The 18,990-nt window shown below is 38.7% G+C and overlaps 1 protein-coding gene across 1 annotated transcript in view; it reads left to right on the top strand.

Moving 5' to 3' along the window:
* MSH2 (mutS homolog 2) overlaps window positions 1–18,990 on the top strand; it is a 76,595-nt gene that overhangs the window by 49,140 nt on the left and 8,465 nt on the right. Inside the window, exons 9-11 of the mRNA XM_072768271.1 lie at window positions 9,533–9,656; window positions 11,902–12,052; window positions 16,235–16,332. Coding sequence (XP_072624372.1) covers window positions 9,533–9,656; window positions 11,902–12,052; window positions 16,235–16,332 — 373 coding nt within the window. The remainder of the gene's footprint in view (window positions 1–9,532; window positions 9,657–11,901; window positions 12,053–16,234; window positions 16,333–18,990) is intronic.

Below are 18,990 nucleotides of genomic sequence, written 5' to 3' on the forward strand. Positions count from 1 at the left end.
CTGCAAGTTGCCTTGATGGAACCATTTTAGCAGTGATTGTGGCTAGGGATATAGAATGTGATGACGGGCCTAAGATAACTAGGGGTGGGTTATCCCTCTATTGGAGATACACAAAATGAGAGCACTACTGGGAAGGGGAGGGAGGGAAATGTGGTGTGGACAACCAACCTTGTCTACTAAGATACTGTTCTGTAACCTAAGACTTTCATATTTTATAGTGTGATGCTATCTTTTAAATAAATATGATTCCTAGTTAAAACCTGCTCTAGATTCTCTAGGGAGTTGGCCTAATAATAGCTTCTTTATTCTGTTACAAGCCTTTAAATTTACCTTGGGTTATAAAGTGAATTCAGCCCTTCACTGTCATTGTAGATATTTGTAATGAATTTAGACATTTAAATTACATGACTCAGAACTACTTTGAGCAAACCTCAGAGGATAGCAATCATTTCGTGTATGATTTCTGAAAGCTTTACTCACGTTTTCCAGCTGTGTACTTAGGAGCTCATGTAATGGAGGGGAACTGTCATTTTTTACATGAATGGTTGGATTAATTTGGGTTTGTTTCCCCCCCCGCCCCCAGGCTTAGCTTTGTATATAATGCTTCAGGTGTTTTTGTGTCTGCTTTCCATAAATCTTATGGAAAGATTTTCTATATCTGAAGTATATATAAATGTAGATCAATACTGCCCCCAGGACAAGGTTCATAAAGGCAATGCATTTTCACCAAAAAATAAACATTTTCAGTTAGATTGGGTGATTGAGATATATTAAATTTTAAAATCTTTCTATACTGTATTTGAGCATTTTATCTTTGAATATGAATTTTTACATACACTTCTTAATGGCATTTCCTCTATTACTGGAAAAGTAGTGACTGGGATGGAAAAAATGGAAATAAATAAAATAAATTGAAATAGTTTTTTAAAAAGACATAGTTGCATGATCCTAATACAACTGTATCATTGTATGAGTATATGTAAGCTGTAAAGATACTGTAGTATATAAATGCTTTAATATTTTTGTTCTTGGAAATGAATTTAAAAAATCAAAAAAGGGAAAAAATATTCATGTCCTCCCACTTAGAATTAATTCTAAATACATGTTAACATTTTTGCTTATAATTATCCTTGTTTTCTATTTTTTATTTTTATGTTTTGGTTGAAGTATAGTTGACACACTGTGTTAACATTAGTTTTAGGTGTACAACATGGACAACTCCATGTGTAATGCTATGCTTACCGCAGTGCTATTATGGTACCATTGACTATATTCCCTAAGCTGTACCTTTCATGCCTGCGATTTATTCATTCCATAACTGAAAGCCTGTATCTCCCACCCCCCTCCCTTCTGACAGTTATCAGTTCTTTGTATTTATGGGTCTATTTCTGCTGCCCCCCCCCCTTTTTTTGGTGGACCATTAGATTGTTTCTAACTCTTGGCTATTAGGATTAAGGCTTTTATGAACAGTCATATACAAGTATTTGAGTACCTGTTTCTAGTTCTTTTAAGTATTTATTTAGGAATAGAATTGCTGGGTCATATGGTAATTTTATGTTTAACTTTTTGAGGAATCACCAAATTGTTTTTTAAAGTATCTGCACCATTTAACATTCCTGCCAGCAATATAGGAGGATTCCAGTTTCTTCACATTGTTGCTAATAATTATTCTTTCCTGTTGTGGTTTTTTGTTGTTTTGTTTTTGTTTGTTTGAAGACTTATTTTAGATCTTGTGAGCCCGGTTGGGGGGAGGCAGGTGTCCAGAGGGAGAGAAGTCCTCAAGCAGATCCCCTGCTGAATACTCAGACACCCCCACCCCACTCCCACCCAACAAGGATCTCAGGTCATAACTGAGACGAAATCAAGATTTGGCCATTTAACTGATTGATGAGCCACCCAGGTGACTCTATTTGTTTTTTGGGTATTTGTCTTAATAGCCAATCTAGTTTGGGTGTGAAGTGGTATTTCATTATTGTTTGATTTTGTTACCCTGGTGGCTAATGTTGGGCATCTTTTTGTATGTTTGATGGCCATTTATTTGTGTATCTTTGGAGAAATTTCTGTTCAGATCCTTTGCTCACCTTAAAATTGGGTTGTCTTTTTGTTGTTGAGTTGTAAGAGTTCTATATGTATTCTGATAGTAGACCCTTTTTCTAGGGAATATATACTTCTTAGTTTTCCACTTGCCTCAAGTTATTCATAGTGATTGCTTATTATTTTTTTTATAATACTGCTGTATTTGCAGATACATTCCTTGCTTATTTTTAATTTAATTTGTGCCTCCCCCAGCAATTCTTCCTTTCCATAGTTCGTTTTTTTAGGGAGTCAATTTGTGACTTTTTTTTTTTTTTTAAGATTTTATTTACTTATTCATGTGAGAGAGAGAGAGAGAGGCAGAGACACAGGCAGAGGGAGAAGCAGGCTTCATGCAGGGAGCCTGACATGGGTCTCGATTCCGGGTCTCCAGGATCACATCCCGGGCTGATGGCGGCGCTAAACTGCTGGGCCACCGGGGCTGCCCAATTTGCGACTATTTAAGTCCTCTTTTGTATCTTTGCTTTTTATTTCGTTAATTTCAGTTCTTATGTATTTTTTCCCATCAATTTTTGGTTGTTTCTTTTTTTAACCTCTTTAGTTGAATGCTCACTATTTTTGCAGCCTTTTCATTTTCAGTAAGCATTTAAGATTACACTTTTCTTTATATGTATTGCTTAATTTTGTTCACAATGTCTGTAGGCTTGCTCATTTTTGATCTACTGAGTTATTGAGAGATATGTGGACTTCTTTATATAGTTCAGTCCATTATGCCTTTATATATTTTCAACATACAGAGCAATAGTTTGTGTTGAACTGAACCTTCATCATTCTCTATGGACAGTATCCTTTGTAATGCTTTTTGCCTTAGTTTTTTCTGTGTTTTGTTTTGTTTTTGTCTGATAGTAAGAGGGCTATCCCAGAGTTCTTCTTTATTTAGTTTTTTACATGATGTATATTTTACCTTCCTTTGTGAGTCTTTTGTGGTAACGAAACTTATAGCTGGATTTTATTTTTTTTATTTTTTTTATTTTTTAAAATGTTTATTTATTTATGATAGTCACAGAGGGAGAAAGAGAGAGAGGCAGAGACACAGGCAGAGGGAGAAGCAGGCTCCATGCACCGGAAGCCCGATGTGGGATTCGATCCCGGGTCTCCAGGATCACGCCCTGGGCCAAAGGCAGGGACCAAACCCCTGCGCCACCCAGGGATCCCTTATTTATTTTGATAATCTTTTAAGTGGCAATTTGAATTTATTTCTGCTATATTACTTTGTGATTCCTGTTCTTCCTGGTTCCCCTCATTATTCATTTTGTCTTTATTTTGTGTACATTGATTGGGTTTTTAAAATTCCATTTTGCCTTGCCTTATCCTTCCCCATCCTATTGCATCCATACTGGTTTGGAAGTTTTTCACAAATTTTTACAAAATGTGTATACATAACTCATCAAAATCAAAAGTCTCTCAATATCTTCTCATTTATCCCCCAAAATACTAGGACCTTAGGATATCTGTGATCAGGTGACATTTCTTCATTATTGGCTGATATTTTAGTTCTTTTTTACCCCTTTACATTTCCATTCTATACAGAGTTAAGTTTAGATTTGCCCATATGCCTACCAATTTCTTTGGTATTCATTCCTTCTTCCTGAATATTCTTTAGGAGTTCTGTTATTGGCAGTCTGTTTAGTCAGGTTTTGTTTATTTGAAAATGTCTATTTCACCCTTGTTCTTAAAGGAATTTTTTGTGGGTGTACAATTCCAAATCGGTAGTAATTTTTCCTCAGTTAACTATGAGATTGTATTGTATGCCATCCTTTGACTTGTGTTATTCCTGTTTAGAAGTCCTGGCTCCAGATGCCGATTCCTTTTACTTCTCTGAGTCCAAAAGTGGATTTCTTTTTCCTATTTGGATTTGCTCTGTTTTCTTAATCAGAGGAGTCATGTCTTTTATCAACTCTGGAAAATTATCAGTCATTATCTCTTTGAATGCTGTGTTCCTTCACTCTCCTAACTGTGGTTGGACATATGTTAGACTTTCACATTCTTTTTCTGCCATGTGTTTGTGCTGCTCTCTTTGTGATCACTTCAGATGTTCCAATTCACTGAGTGTCTCTTCAGCTCTGATGCGTTGTTTAACCAATCCATAGGGTTTTTTTTTTCTCCCAATGATTATATTTTTGTTGATAAAGTTTTTTGGTTCATTTATAACTCTGCATAGTTTTTTTTTAAGTTGTATCTTGTGGTCTTTGCTCATGTGTGTTCCATTCTCTATTATATCACTTCAAACATTTTAATATACTTAATATTCCATATCTACAATTTCTTGGCTTAAATCTACCCCTTGTTTCTGCTGAGGTTTTTTTTTTTTTGTGACTTTTTTTTTTGTGTGTGACTTTTATTGTTGGTGGCTTCTTTCCTTGTCTGTTACATATATTTAGATTATGAATTTGCATCTGTCTGGGTTCTGTCTGTGCAGATCATACATCCTCCTCTCCCCCAGATAAAATTTGCTTTTGCTGTGTATCTCACAATGTAAGCCAGGAACTTTTTTTTTTTTTCTTTAAGATTCTGTTTATTTGTTTAGGGAGAGTGAAAATGTGTGAGCAGTGGGAGGGAGAGAGAGAATCTCAAGCAGACTACGCTGAGCGCAGAGCCCCACCTGGAGCCTGAGATCATGACCTGAGCTGAAATCAAGAAGAGCTGGATGCTCAACTGACTGAGCCACCCTGGTGCCCCATAAGCAAGGAACACTTTTTAAGTTAATTTCTCAGCCTGGAGTTTTTTTGAACCATTGGAGCAAAGATTTACCTGCTCAGAAGCAAGCAAGAAAGAAAAAGAAAAAGGGAGAGAGGGAGGGAGGAAGCAAGAGAAAGAAAGATAGATGGATTAATCAAGAATATGGTTTTCTGTCACAGCAGTATGAGCATAGCAGCAAAGGACTGGCAGGATAACCCTGCTGTCTCTGTGACCTGTTTCTTCCTTTGTTGCTCCAGATCCCTAAGGGTATTGCCTTCAAGGTCCAGGTTGGCTTACTACCTTATCATTAATCCAGCCAGTGGGAGAAGATAAAAGGGGAAGAGGAGGATGCATTATGGAAATGGTACACCTCTTTTCTGCTCACATTCTGTTGACCAGAATTTAGTCCTATCCCTACACCTAGCTGCAAGGGAAACTGGAGATGGATTCTTTGCTCTTAGTAGTTCTGTATCCTGTGAAAAATGGTCAGTTCTATTACCCTAAAAGGAAGGGATAATAGAAATGGCAACAGTGAACAGCCTTTTTCCACTGCCAACGAAAGTGGCAGACATTTGAAATCTCAACCCCAGTGAAGTTCAGGTTTTTGTCAGGGAGGAAATTCTGCCCTTTCTTTCCCTTTTCTAGGGGCTTAGTCTGAAAGAGATTTTTTTTTTTTTTTTTTTTTTTTTTTAAGGATTGATTGATTTGAGAAAGAGCAGTGCTCGAGGGGGTGGGGCAGAGGGAGAGGCTTCCCGCTGAGTGTGGAGCCCAATGGCTAGGGGCCTCTGAGCCCAGGTGGGGCAATGCCAGCCCAACACGTGGCTGCATCATCCCAGGACCCTGAGATCGGAGCCCAGGCGGGGCAATGCCAGCCCAACACGCGGCTGCATCATCCCAGGACCCTGAGATTGTAACAGGAAATGAAACCAAGAGTCCAGTGCTTACCGTACTGAGCCACCTAGGTACCTCTAGAGATGGGTTTTGAAAATGGTCTTTCTGGCCTGGCTTTATGCTGGCAGTTCTCTATTTTGCAGGGGCTCTAACGTCTAGTTTTTTCTAACTCAACTATACGTTTATTTGAAAAACTGTTACGCTGTTAGTTATTTCTAGGGTAGTGGAGTGCTTTTTGTTTGTTTGTTTTAAGATCTCCAGTAGCTTCCCTATTTATTTTCTCCTACTTAATTATTTAAATCTAGCTTTCATGTGACTTTTGATTATAGCAAGTCTTTCTACTACAGTAGTACAGGTAACTTTTTTTTTTTTCTTTAAGATTTTTTTTGAGGGGCAGCCTGGGTGGCTCAGCAGTTTAGCACCGCCTTGGGTCCAGGGCCTGATCCTGGAGACCCGGGATCGAGTCCCACGTCAGGCTCCCTGCATGAAGCCTGCTTCTCCCTCTGCCTGTGTCTGTGCCTTCTCTCTCTCTCTCTCTCTCTCTCTCTCTCTCTCATAAATAAATAAAATCTTAAAAAAAAAATTTTTATTTGAAAGAAGTCAAAATGGGGGAGGGGCAGAGGGAGAGGGAGAAGCAGACTCTCCACTGAGCAGGGAGCCCAGTGTGGGGACTCAACCCCAGGACCCCATGATCCTGACCTGAGTGCTGAGCCAAAGACAGATGCTTAACCAACTAAGCCCACCCATGTGCCCCAGTAGTAGAGGTAATTTGATTCAGTAGTGTCTCTTCTTTTTTCTTTAGTGTGTTGTGTTTATTCATATTTAAATGATAGTGTTAGGACCTGATTAACTTTCTTTTCTTCTTCATTCTTTTATCTTGTTTCTTAATTTCATTATCGTATTTGGAGTTCCAAGCCTGGATTTCTTTTTCTCCATCTTCTGTGTGTAGTCTGATGTAATGAGTGTGTATGTTTCTGGTGATAGGTAGGTGATGTTGTTGGACAGACAACTAGAGGTCGTATGCTAAAGCCTGTTAGAATACTTCAGTTCTAGGTTAGAATACTGAGTTGGGTAGTATATTTTACTATCCCAGATTGTTAGGGAGGAGTGATGTCTTGCCGAAGGGTACCCAGTTTGGAGTGTGGCCCTAAAGTATTTATTTTAGTGCACCAGGACCCAGTCATTCACTTTCCCTAGTTTCACTCCAGTCTCCTCAGCAATGTTTTTACCACAGTATTTCCCCCTCCTGAGACTGGGAAATGGAAGGATACTGGTTCTTCTTTCTTTTCTAGATTGGGGATTATTAGCAAGGATTCTCAGGATTGACCGATAGGCTTCTGGAAGATGGGGGTGAGGATAGGAGCTTGACAGGGCTCACTTCTCTTAAGTTCACTAGAAGAGGCAAACGCTTTAGCAGTGTCAGCCTACTGCTGTAGCATTATTTTCCCTGGAATTATAAGTCTTGGCTCTTGTTTCTAGATCATCTTCACTCTCTGTTAGAATAAACAGTATAATATTATTGATGTACCATCATGCAGATATTGTGATGTTTATCATTTTTGGGTTTTGCTAGAACAGATAAATCTGCAGAGATCTTATTTATTCCTGTGTTGTTTTGCATCTGTTGCATTATTCCTTAGGTTGAATTCCTGGGAGTAGAATTGCTGTGTCAAAGAGTGTAACAAATTTCTCTGAACCTTCTCGCATACTGCCTTTTTTTTTTTTTTTTAAGGTTATAACAACTTAGATTCTCACCAGAAATGAATGAGTATAGTAATTTCATTGTAGCCTCATTAGTATTTGGTGGTAGGATTTCTTTTCCTTTGAAAAAATAGCTGTAGAATAGTATCTTAAGGTTGCTTAAATATTCATATCTTTTATTGTTGAGCTTTAGCATTTTTCTGTGTTAGTTTACTACTTAATTTCTCTGTGAGTTATGTTTTTATGTTTGCCTATTTAATGACGTTGATATTTTTCTCATACATGCAAACCAAGTTCCTTTACAAAAGAAAATGTTAACCTTTCCATTTTTAAATTTTTGTAAAGCTACATTTACAGATCTTTTTGTTTTTTAAAAATTAGGTTTATTCAAAAATTTAAATTTTAATATAATGAAATCTCAGTTTAAGTTAAACAAGTTAATTGATAAATATTTTAGTCTCTTTTTTTGCTAACTTTTTGTAATTTTAGTCCTTATTCTTGTGTGTTCATCTGTGGTATGTAAAGAAGGTGTGCCCTGATTAAATGGAGAGTAATTAGAGATTAATTATATTAATCCCAATTATTATGTTTTTAAAAATCTCCTTGTCTAAGAAAACTGACTATCCTCTATTGTGTGTTTCTACATAATTCTTTTTTAGTAGGGTTTTTGTGCTTTTGTTTTTAATAGGCTCAACACCAAACGTGGGGCTTGAACTTTTATCCCTGAGATCGAGTTGCATGCTCTGCTGACAGAGCCAGTCAGGCTTCTTCCTGTAATTCTTTTTTTTTTTTTTTTTTAAGATTTTATTTATTTATTCATGAGAGACGGAGAGAGGTAGAGACGCAGGCAGAGGGAGAAGCAGGCTCCATGCAGGGAGCCCGACATGGGACTCCATCCTGGGCTTCTCACCCCGGGCTGAAGGCGGCACTAAACCACTGAGCCACCTGGGCTGCCCCCCCTCTAATTCTTTTTAATAATTCTTAGTATCTGTAAGGATATACTTCATTCTTTTTAAAAAGGTATTCTTTTCTAATTTTGTCTAAGTATTAATTGTTTTGTTTCAAAAAGGGATTCCTATTGGACAGTCTTTTAGGAATGAGTAGATGGTCATGTTCAGTTTGGTTTTCTTTTTTGATGGTTTACCTTTTTGTTTACCAGTTTTGTTTTGTTTGTTTTTTTTTAATTTTTATTTATTTATGATAGTCACACACAGAGAGAGAGAGAGGCAGAGACACAGGCAGAGGGAGAAGCAGGCTCCATGCACCGGGAGCCTGACGTGGGATTCGATCCTGGGTCTCCAGGATCGCGCCCTGGGCCAAAGGCAGGCGCCAAACCGCTGCGCCACCCAGGGATCCCAGTTTACCAGTTTTAAATATTCCAATAAGCAGTAATTTTTTTACAAAAGTCCTAAATAGTTAAGACTTTGTTTCTAAATATTTTCTGTATACATTTGCCATTGTAAGTGAGAACTATCTTTCATTATGATTTCTTGCTGGCTATTACTGGTAAGAATTTAGGGAAACAAAGTAAGAGATTTTTTTAAAAGGATTTTATTTATTTATTTTAGAATGAGTTAGAGAGCAGGAGTAGGGCAAGGGGCAAAAAGAGGGGGAGAGAAAGAATCCCAAGCAGGCTGCTGAGCTTGGAGCCCAACCCTGAGATCATGACCTGAGCCAAAATCAGGAGTCCGACATTCAACCAGCTGAGCCACTAGGCATCCCCTTGAGAGATTTTGATCAGCTTTCAGTGTGCAGAAATGAAATTCTGTAGCTTTTTAAAAAAATTCTGAGGTTCTGAAGATGAATTCGTGGTTTGAGTAAAAACTATGCATTCTGTTAAAGGCTATGAACATTGAACGTTCTTTAGTAATGTTCAGGAAGAACATGTTGAACATTGTTTAGGGGGAAGTATAAATAAAAATAGCTACTACTAGTAGTGATATAAGTACTGCAGCTTTTTCATCTAATTTTTGGACATCTAGAGCTCTAAGCTCCTTATAAACAGAATATTACATCTAATAAGTGGAAACTCCTTATAGTCTTGGCTTAAAACATGAGTTTAACTCAAAATACAAGTGAAATTCAAATGAAGGAAATGAAAGTACATTGTTATTTCCATCTTTACCCATCATTTATAGAATTCAGCTATTCTTTGTTCTGTTTTTAGGTGGAAAACCATGAATTCCTTGTAAAACCTTCATTTGATCCCAATCTGAGTGAATTAAGGGAAATAATGGATGACTTAGAAAAGAAGATGCAGTCAACATTGATAAGTGCAGCAAGAGATCTAGGTAAGAAGGCCTCATTGGTGGTTTGAGTAATTCTTTTGTCTCTATATCCTCCACACCGGTGCCAGAATTACTTTCCTAGAAGACACAGTAGATCATGCCACTTCCTTGTGTAAAGTGCCAGGCCTTTCCTCCACAGAGTAAGATTACAAATACTTCCAAGTTGAAGTATAAGATTCTTTGCATGTGGAGCCTCACCCTCTTCCAGATTCATCTCTTACTAACTCTATAACCCTAGGATGATCCCACATTCCTGACAGACAAGTCAATTAAGAGGCCCTTGCATCATTTCCTTCAAATAGGATCTGTATTAAATGTCACCTCCTCTGTAAGCTTCATTCTACTAGGAATGGTTCATTTATTTGGTGTTTGGGTTCCCAAGCACTTCATTAACATCAGCATTTTTTAAACATCTGCCTTCCATACTAGATTTTTTTTCTTTTTGAGAGCGAGAGTGCATGCATTAGTGTGAGTGGGGAGAGAGGGAGAGGAAGAGAGAAAAATCTTTTTTTTTTTTTTGGTAAGATTTTATTTATTTATTTACGAGAGAGATGGAAACATAGGCAGGTGGAGAAGCAGGCTCCCTACGGGGTGCCTGATGTGGGACTTGATTCCAGGACCCCTGGATCATGACCTGAGCCAAAGGCAGACGCTCAACCACTGGGCACCCAGGTGCCCCAGAGGGAAAATCTTAAGCAGAGTCATCCTCACCCACTATAGAGCCCAATGTGGGGCTTGATCTCACAGCCCTGAGATCATGACCTGAGCTGAAATCAAGAGTCTGTTGCTTAACTGACCCAGCCACCCAAGCACCACCATACTAGATTATTAATTCCCCAGTTAGTCCTAATTATTCACCCTAATTTGTTTTGAATTTATGAACCTTTTTGTTTGAGAATCTCTCATGTTTGTTGAATGAATAAATAAATCTTAGCACATTAGAAGACCCCTCAAGTAGTAATTCTTATTAAACTTTTGGATAATTTTTTTTTTTTAAGATTTTATTTATTTATTCATGAGAGACAGAGAGAGGGGCAGAGACCTAGGCAGAGGGAGAAGCAGGCTCCCCACTGGGAGCCCGATGTGGAACTCCATCCTGGAAGTCTGGGATCACCCTCTGAGCTGAAACCAGAGGCTCAACCGGCTGAGCCACCCAGGCATCCTACTTTTTTTTTTTTTTTTCCAAGACTTTATTTATTTAATCATGACAGACAGAGAGAGGCAGGAGCAGGCTCTATGCAGGGAGCCTGACATGGGACTCGATCCCAGGTCTCCAGGATCACACCCTGGGCCGAAGGTGGCGCTAAACCACTGGGCCACCGGGGCTGCCTGGCATCCTACTTTTTGAGAAATGGATGAAAGTTATGAATCCTCTTCCCAAAAATATGTCCATACCTACATATACAAAAAATTTGCAAATAGTTTCCATGAAAAATCCATATATGGGCTAGACCCTAGGTAAAGAATCTTTGTCTTTCTTTACCCTTCTCATTTCATAGCTCTTTTTACATTCCTTTTTCTTTTTTTCTACATTCTTTCCACAATCTCTTTCCTCCCCAGCCCAGTGAAGTCTGTCTTTAGTTGTTTGCTGGTACTAATATTTGATAGCCATCCCTTAGCAATTAAATTTATAGATATGATCTCTCTCTTCTGGCTTACACTCTAAAGATGACATTGATGAATGAGGTGATGAGGACAGATTTATAAAAACTCAAAAATCTTAGGTAAAGTCTAGCTGATTGATCGTTGCTTATTTTGGGAAGTTTCCTATACTTAACAGACAATATATGTCCTAGTTGTATAGAGTTTGATTGTGAGCATTTTAAGTTTTTGTATGGAAAGTATATTTGTGCACTTTAATCATACTCTTTATTAGTTCCAGAGAAATTCTTTAGTGAAATAAAGAACCCTGATGCAGAACTCCACAAGGACAGGGCCCATATCGGATCCATCCTTGTGCCCATAGCCCACTGTTGTGCTCTGCAGACTTGGATGGGTACACCCAGAAAGCATTTCTGCATCAGAAGCTAACATTAATAAAAGAGTTTAAGGTTTTTATAGATAGCCTTCATTCATATAGTTTTTGAGAGAAGTAGTTCAAATATTTCCCAGCTAACCTTAATTTCCAGTGTGCTGTCTTATAATGAAGGTATGTTTTTCACCATTTAGAGTTAATTGTTTTAGATATTTACATTGAAAAACAACTGTAGACATCTATGACCTTTTTCTTTATTTCCATTTCATGAAGGTTTGGATCCTGGCAAACAGATTAAACTGGATTCCAGTGCACAGTTTGGTTATTATTTTCGAGTAACATGTAAGGAAGAAAAAGTCCTTCGCAACAATAAAAACTTCAGTACAGTAGATATCCAGAAGAATGGTGTTAAATTTACCAACAGGTTTGTATTACCTATATTATTTTGTTAAGCCTTCAGTAGCTCCAAGGAACTAAATTATTCTCGGATGAAATGTGCATGTTCCATAAGGAAGTTTTACCTTATTAATTGATATGAGGTATCAGGTAAGAAAGAAGCTTTATATTCTTTTTATTTTTTTTACATGTGGATGAATTTATTCAGCCCACCGAAAATGTGTTCTCACTCTGTGCCATGCTCTTTATTAGTTGCTGGGGCCATGTTGGCTCTATGGAAGCTTTATATTCTTATAAGAGCCTCATCAGGTGTTTCAACACTACTTGTTAAATAACTCCTCTCTTCCTCATTGACTGAAGTGACACTTTGGGTCTGTTTTTAAGATTCTTTCATGGGGCACCTGGGTGGCTCAGTGGAGTGAGCGTCTGGCTTTTGATTTTGGCTCAGGTCTTGATCTCAGGGTCATGGGATCAAGCCCTGCATCCGGCTCCCTGCTCAGTGGGGAGTCTGCTTGAGATTTTCTCTTCTTCCTCTTTCTAAAAGAAATAAATCTTTAAAAATAGAAAAAAGATTGTTCAGAACACCTAGGTGGCTCAGTGGTTAAGGGTCTGCCTTTTGCTCACGGCGTGATCCCAGAGTCCCGGGATCAAGTCCCACATCGGGCTTCCTGTATGGAGCCTACTTATCCCTCTGCCTGTGTCTCTCATGAATAAATAAATAAAATCTTTAAAAAAGAGAGAGAGAGAGAGAGAGAGAGAGACACCTAACTCTGGGAAATGAACAAGGGGTAGTGGAAAGGGAGATGGGCAGGGGGTTCGGTGACTGGGTGACGGGCACTGAGGGGTGCACTTGATGGGTTGAGCACTGAATATTATGCTATAGTTTGGCAAATTGAACTCCAATTTAAAAAAAAAAAGATTGTTCTTTCACATATCTCTCACCATTCTTTTTTTTTTTTTAAGATTTTATTTATTTATTCACGACACACACACACACACACACACACACACACACACACACAGAGGCAGAGACACAGGTAGAGGGAGAAGCAGGCTCCATGCAGGGCGCTGGACAAGGGACTCGATCCCTGGTCCCCAGGACGAGGCCCTGGACTGAAGTGGCACTAAACCGCTGAGCCACCCGGGCTGTCCTCTCTCACCATTCTTTTGGTCAATATGAAATAGATCATATCATGGTTAGTTTCAATTATGCTTCCATATCTGTCAGTTTCCTATCATCTCTCTCTCTACTTTATAATTATTTTCATGTTTGTTTTTTCTAAGAAAGCTTTGCTATCTGGGATCCCTGGGTGGCGCAGCGGTTTGGCGCCTGCCTTTGGCCCGGGGCACGATCCTGGAGACCCAGGATCGAATCCCACGTTGGGCTCCCTGCATGGAGCCTGCTTCTCCCTCTACCTGTGTCTCTGCCTCTCTGTCTCTCTCTGTGTAACTATCATGAATAAATAAATAAAATCTAAAATCTAAAAAAAAAAAAAAAAAAAAAAAAAGAAAGCTTTGCTATCATTAATCAGTTAAAAAAATTCTGGTATATCACAGGACGCCTGGGTGGCCCAATCAATTGGGCCTCTGCCTTCGGCTCAGGTCATGGTCCCAGGATGCTGGGATCCAGCCCTGAGTTGCACTCCCAGCTTGGTGGGGAGTCTGCTTCTCCCTCTCCCTCTGCCTGCCTCTCCCTGGCCCTGCTTGTATGCACTCTTGCTCTGTCAGATAAAATCTTTTAAAAAATTCTGATATGAGGTGCCTGGCTGGCTCAGGTGGTTGAGCATCTGTCTTTAGCTCTGGGCATGATCCTGGGGTCCTAGGATCGAGTCCTGCATCAAGCTCCTTGCAGGGAGGCTACTTCTCCCTCTGTCTCTGTCTCTGTGTTTCTGTGTCTCTCATGAATAAATAAAATCTTTTTAAAAAATCTGTTGTATGAACTGGATATATAAATTAGTTTAGGGAAATGCCTACCAGCTTTAGTGAGGCCACTCATTAGGTTATTGCTTTTTAAAAATCCTGTTTCAGGGACGCCTGGGTGGCTCAGCAGTTTAGAGCCTGCCTTCGGCCCAGGGCGTGATCCTGGAGTCCTGGGGTCGAGTCCCACATCGGGCTCCATGCATGGGGCCTGCTTCTCCCTCTGCCGGTGTCTCTGCCTCTCTCTGTGTGTCCCTCATGAATAAATAAATTAATAAATCTTTTCTTTAAAAAAAAAAAAAATCCTGTTTCATGCTAAAAAAGATTTTACAAGTTTTCTTTTTCCTTCACTGATGTAAGGAAGTTTCTGAACAAATTATAGGTGAAAAAAATAATTATTTTGAAATAATCTTCTGTGACTTGAGATGAGGACATTTATCTTTTTCCTTCTTGTACTCTATTAAAATCTATGTCAGGCCTTACACCCACTCCTCCTGAATATCCCCCATATTTCACAGGGTAGTTTTGTGTATGTGATCCCCTTTTATCCATTTACTGAGCAAGTATTTTGAGTGTCTATTACATGCAGTTGTTATTCTAGGTGTTCAGACACCACAAGAATGAAAACAACCTGTTCAGTTTGTTTCTTGTAACAATTCTGAAATAAATAGGTTTATTTCTCTATTTATTCATTTATTTATTAAAGATTTTCTAATTTATTTACTCATGAGAGACACAGAGAGAGAGGCAGAGACACAGGCAGAGGGAGAAGCAGGTTCCATGCAGGGAACCCGATGTGGGACTTGATCCCGGGTGTCCAGGATTAGGCCCTGGGCTGAAGGCGGCACTAAACCGCTGAGCCACCAGGCTGCCCTATTTCTCTCGTTATTTAGATAAAAAAAAAACCCAAAACTCCCAATTCCCCAGTATTAGACAGGTAGTAACAGTAGATTCACAGCTACATCTCCTATTGCCCAATTTAGTAGTAGTTTTTCCAGCAAACTATATCCCTGATTCAAACTATATGCAATAATGGCTTAGGTAAGACAGAACTTTTGGGGTATTATAACCACCTTCAAATCGTCATTGGTTAGTTTTTAATAAAAGAGATTGAGCTGAATAACCACATTTAGTCCAAAAGTTGTGGCAGATTCATTTATTTATTTTTGTCAACAAATTGAATGCTTGCTTTATATCTGACTTCTGACCAGTTAATTTTCCTTCTTAAAAACCTCCTGTGTCTGTCATCCAGAAAAATCTAGAACCTTTATTGTAACCTGCAGAATTTGATCCTCATCTACTTTCATTTGTTCTTCTTTTACATAGTGGTCTCACTTTTATAATGTCTTTGTCGTTTGTTTGTTTGTTTGTTTATTTATTTATGAGAGACGCAGAGAGAGGAGCAGAGACATAGGCAGAAAGAGAAGTAGGTTTCCTGTAAGGAGCCCGATATATGGGACTCGATCCCAGGACCCTGGGATCACGCCCTGAGCCAAAGGCAGACGCTCAACAGCTGAGCCACCCAGGCATCCCAAGATTTGGTTTTCAAAACATTTTCATTCCTTTTTGACAACCTTCACTATCAAAAGATAGCTATATACTATAGTAATGAGAGAAACTGTGTGTGTGTGTATTTGAAAAAGGGAATTTGACCACTATTTGAAATGAGGATGAAGATTTACTATATTTATATTTTAGAAAAGGTCACAGATCAGAATTTTACTCAAGGGAATAAATGTTACAGCAAGAATTGTGCCAGTGGGCTCTTCCAAACAGAGTAAATATTAATACAGTGGATTTCATCCACATCTGCCCCTAATGATTTGCCCATTTTCTACTCACATTTTCATTTTAATTATTGTTCTGGTGCTTATAGGACAGATGCTCTGGGCATATTTTATGTAGTAATATTTACTTCCAGTAGATTTTTTTTTAAGATTTTATTTATTTATTCATGAGAGAAGAGAGAGGCAGAGAGAGGAGAAGCAGGCTCCCCACGGAGAGCCCAATATATGGGACTCGATCCCTGCACCCAGGATCACGCCCTGAGTTGAAAGCAGATGCTCAACCACAGAGCTACCCAGGTGTCCCAGATTTTGTTTTTAATTATAGATTTTATTCATAAGAGACATAAGCAGAGAGAGAGGCAAACTTCCTGCAGGGAGCCTGATGGGGGACTCGATCCCTGGACCCTGGAATCATGACCTGAGCCAAAGGCAGATGCTCAACCACTGAGCCACCTAGGTCCCCATGATTTGGTAATTTTTAATAATATTATTATCTTGATTTGCAGCAAACTGACTTCTCTCAATGAAGAGTATACCAAAAATAAAACCGAGTACGAGGAAGCCCAGGATGCCATTGTTAAAGAAATTGTCAATATTTCTTCAGGTAAATTTAATAGAACCAATATGTTAAATGTTCTGAATATAACCTGGTTTCTCGTAATAGAAAAAATATTGGGTTGTTTGAAGCGTTTTTTTAAAAAGCTGTTACATACTGTGACTATTATGTTAGGCAACCTATGAAATAATGCATGCTGTATTGTGATAGGAAAAGTCACTGAAAATAACTCTTGTAAATTCAAAGATAAGCTAGTACAGGCTCAGGAATGAGAATACCCTGAAAAACACATGCATAGAAGCACAAAATTTAGTGTAGTTGTAACAAGGAAAAGAAACACCCAAGAGCTACAAGGCACTAATAATCTTAGATTATCTGTGGCTTATGCTCTAATTTCTGGAAATAAATATCACTGAAAAACAAATAGAAAATCACACATGAAGCAAGCCTTCTGGATTCTGTGTGCCGTTTTTATTTTTTTAGATTTTTAAATTTATTTATTTATTCATGAGAGACACAGAGAGAAAGAGAGGTAGAGACACAGGCAGAGGGAGAAGCAGGCTCCATGCAGGGAGCCCGATGTGAAACTTGATCCCGAGTCTCCAGGATCACACCCTGGGCGGAAGGCGGCGCTAAACCGCTGAGCCACCCGGTCTGCCCCTGCGTGCCATTATGTGGATTTTCAGATTTCCTTATGGAGGGCACTGTTGAGAAAGTTGCATGACTTGACACTACGATATTGCCCTTAGCACGGAATGAATGTATATTTCACACAGGACTAGGGCCAATATGTCAAACTGGAAGGCTTGCCTGTCGTCATGGGTGTATTGACTATAGCTTTTATTGTGCATTTCAAAAATATACCAAAGAACTACTTCAACCAGGTGATCAAAGGTATCATCAGTACTGGGACAGAGGATATATATATATATGTAATTTCCTGATGTGATGTGGAGGGAAGAGCACAGTATTGCCCATGTGGTATTCTTGACAAAAATGTTTAACCTGATTGTTAACAAGAAGGGAAAGCTTAGATAAATTTAGATTGTGGGACAGTCTTTTTAAGTCCTGTACTCTTTAAAACTGTCTGTGTCATGGTAGCAAAAAAAAAAAAAAAAGAATGGGCAAGATCTATTCTAGGTTATAGGAGACTTAATGGAGACATGACAAGCAAATGCAGTAGATGGTCCTTTATTGGATCTAGGACTAGGAGTTGGAGGTAGGGAAGAGCTACCAAGGACATTTGGAACAAATTTGTGAAATTTAATAAGAGATAATATGGTATCGGAGTCATATTTTCTGGGTGTGTATTTTAAGTAGGAGGATGTCCTCGTTTCTAGGATATTCATGCTAAATTATTGAGTGGTAAAAAGTTATTTAAAAGCTATGCGCAAATAAAAAAGCTATGCACTTGTATAGTTCTGTAAATTATTTTACTATTATGAATTTTATAGTAAGTTAAACATAAACTTAAAAGATTTTAATATACTTTATATATTGATTTGAGGTGAATGAGATTTGTAAAGATTACGTTTTTGTTTGGCGGTAACAGATAACTCTAGTTGAATTATGTTCCTGAGCCTACTATGCATTTTTTTATTGGCCCTCTAAATACTGTATATTCAAACTAGAAGTCTTCCTCAAAAACAAACAAACAAAAAACCTCTGATTCATCAAGCACTTATTAGATTAAAGCTGCTAGCTTTAAACATTTAAATTAAGGAGAGTGTTTTGTATTTAGAGTTACCTTAAACTTAAATGAAACTTTTCTTGGGGGATCCCTGGGTGGCTCAGCGGTTTAGCGCCTGCCTTCGGCCCAGGGCGTGATCCTGGAGTCCCGGGATCGGGTCCCACGTCGGGCTCCCTGCATGGAACCTGCTTCTCCCTCTGTCTGTGTGTGTGTCTGCCTCTCTCTGTGTCTCTCATGAATAAATAAATAAATAAAATATATTTTTAATTTATTTATGATAGTCACACAGAGAGAGAGAGAGGCAGAGACATAGGCAGAGGGAGAAGAAGCAGGCTCCATGCACCAGGAGCCCGACGTGGGATTCGATCCTGGGTCTCCAGGATCGCGCCCTGGGCCGAAGGCAGGCGCCAAACCGCTGAGCCACCCAGGGATCCCTAAATAAAATCTTCAAAAAGAAAAAAAAAAAAAGAAACCTTTTCTTGGTCTAATATACATATTATCTTTATTTAAAAATGTAATGGATTATTTTTGTAGTTTTCTATCTTGCTGTTAAACTAGAAAAGGTGATGCTATTGAGCCAGGTGATGTGAGATACCAAGTGTAGACTTAAGAGGCTTCGGTTTTCCTTTTTTAAAGGAGTTATAGTAAATACTCCATTAATGTTCAGGTGATTCTTGTAGGGTTCCTACATGAGAGGGTAGTGTGAATCATTCCTTTTTTTTTTTTTTTTAAGATTTTATTTATTTATTCATGAGAGACACACAGTGAGAGAGAGAGGCAGAGACACAGGCAGAAGGAGAAGCAGGCTCCATGCAGGGAGCCCGATGTGGGACTCGATCCCAGGTCTCCAGGATCACACTCTGGGCTGCAGACAGCTCTAAACCGCTGGGCCACCATGGCTGCTCCCTCCCTTTTAAAAAAGAATACATGTTAGATAAGACAGGAATGAATTTTAAAGTGGTGTAACAGTAAGAGAATTACTTGGATTCAGCCATTCATAATTTTTATTTTTAAAA

Source organism: Canis lupus, chromosome 11 (assembly GCF_048164855.1).
Source record: "Canis lupus baileyi chromosome 11, mCanLup2.hap1, whole genome shotgun sequence".
NCBI lineage: Eukaryota > Metazoa > Chordata > Mammalia > Carnivora > Canidae > Canis > Canis lupus.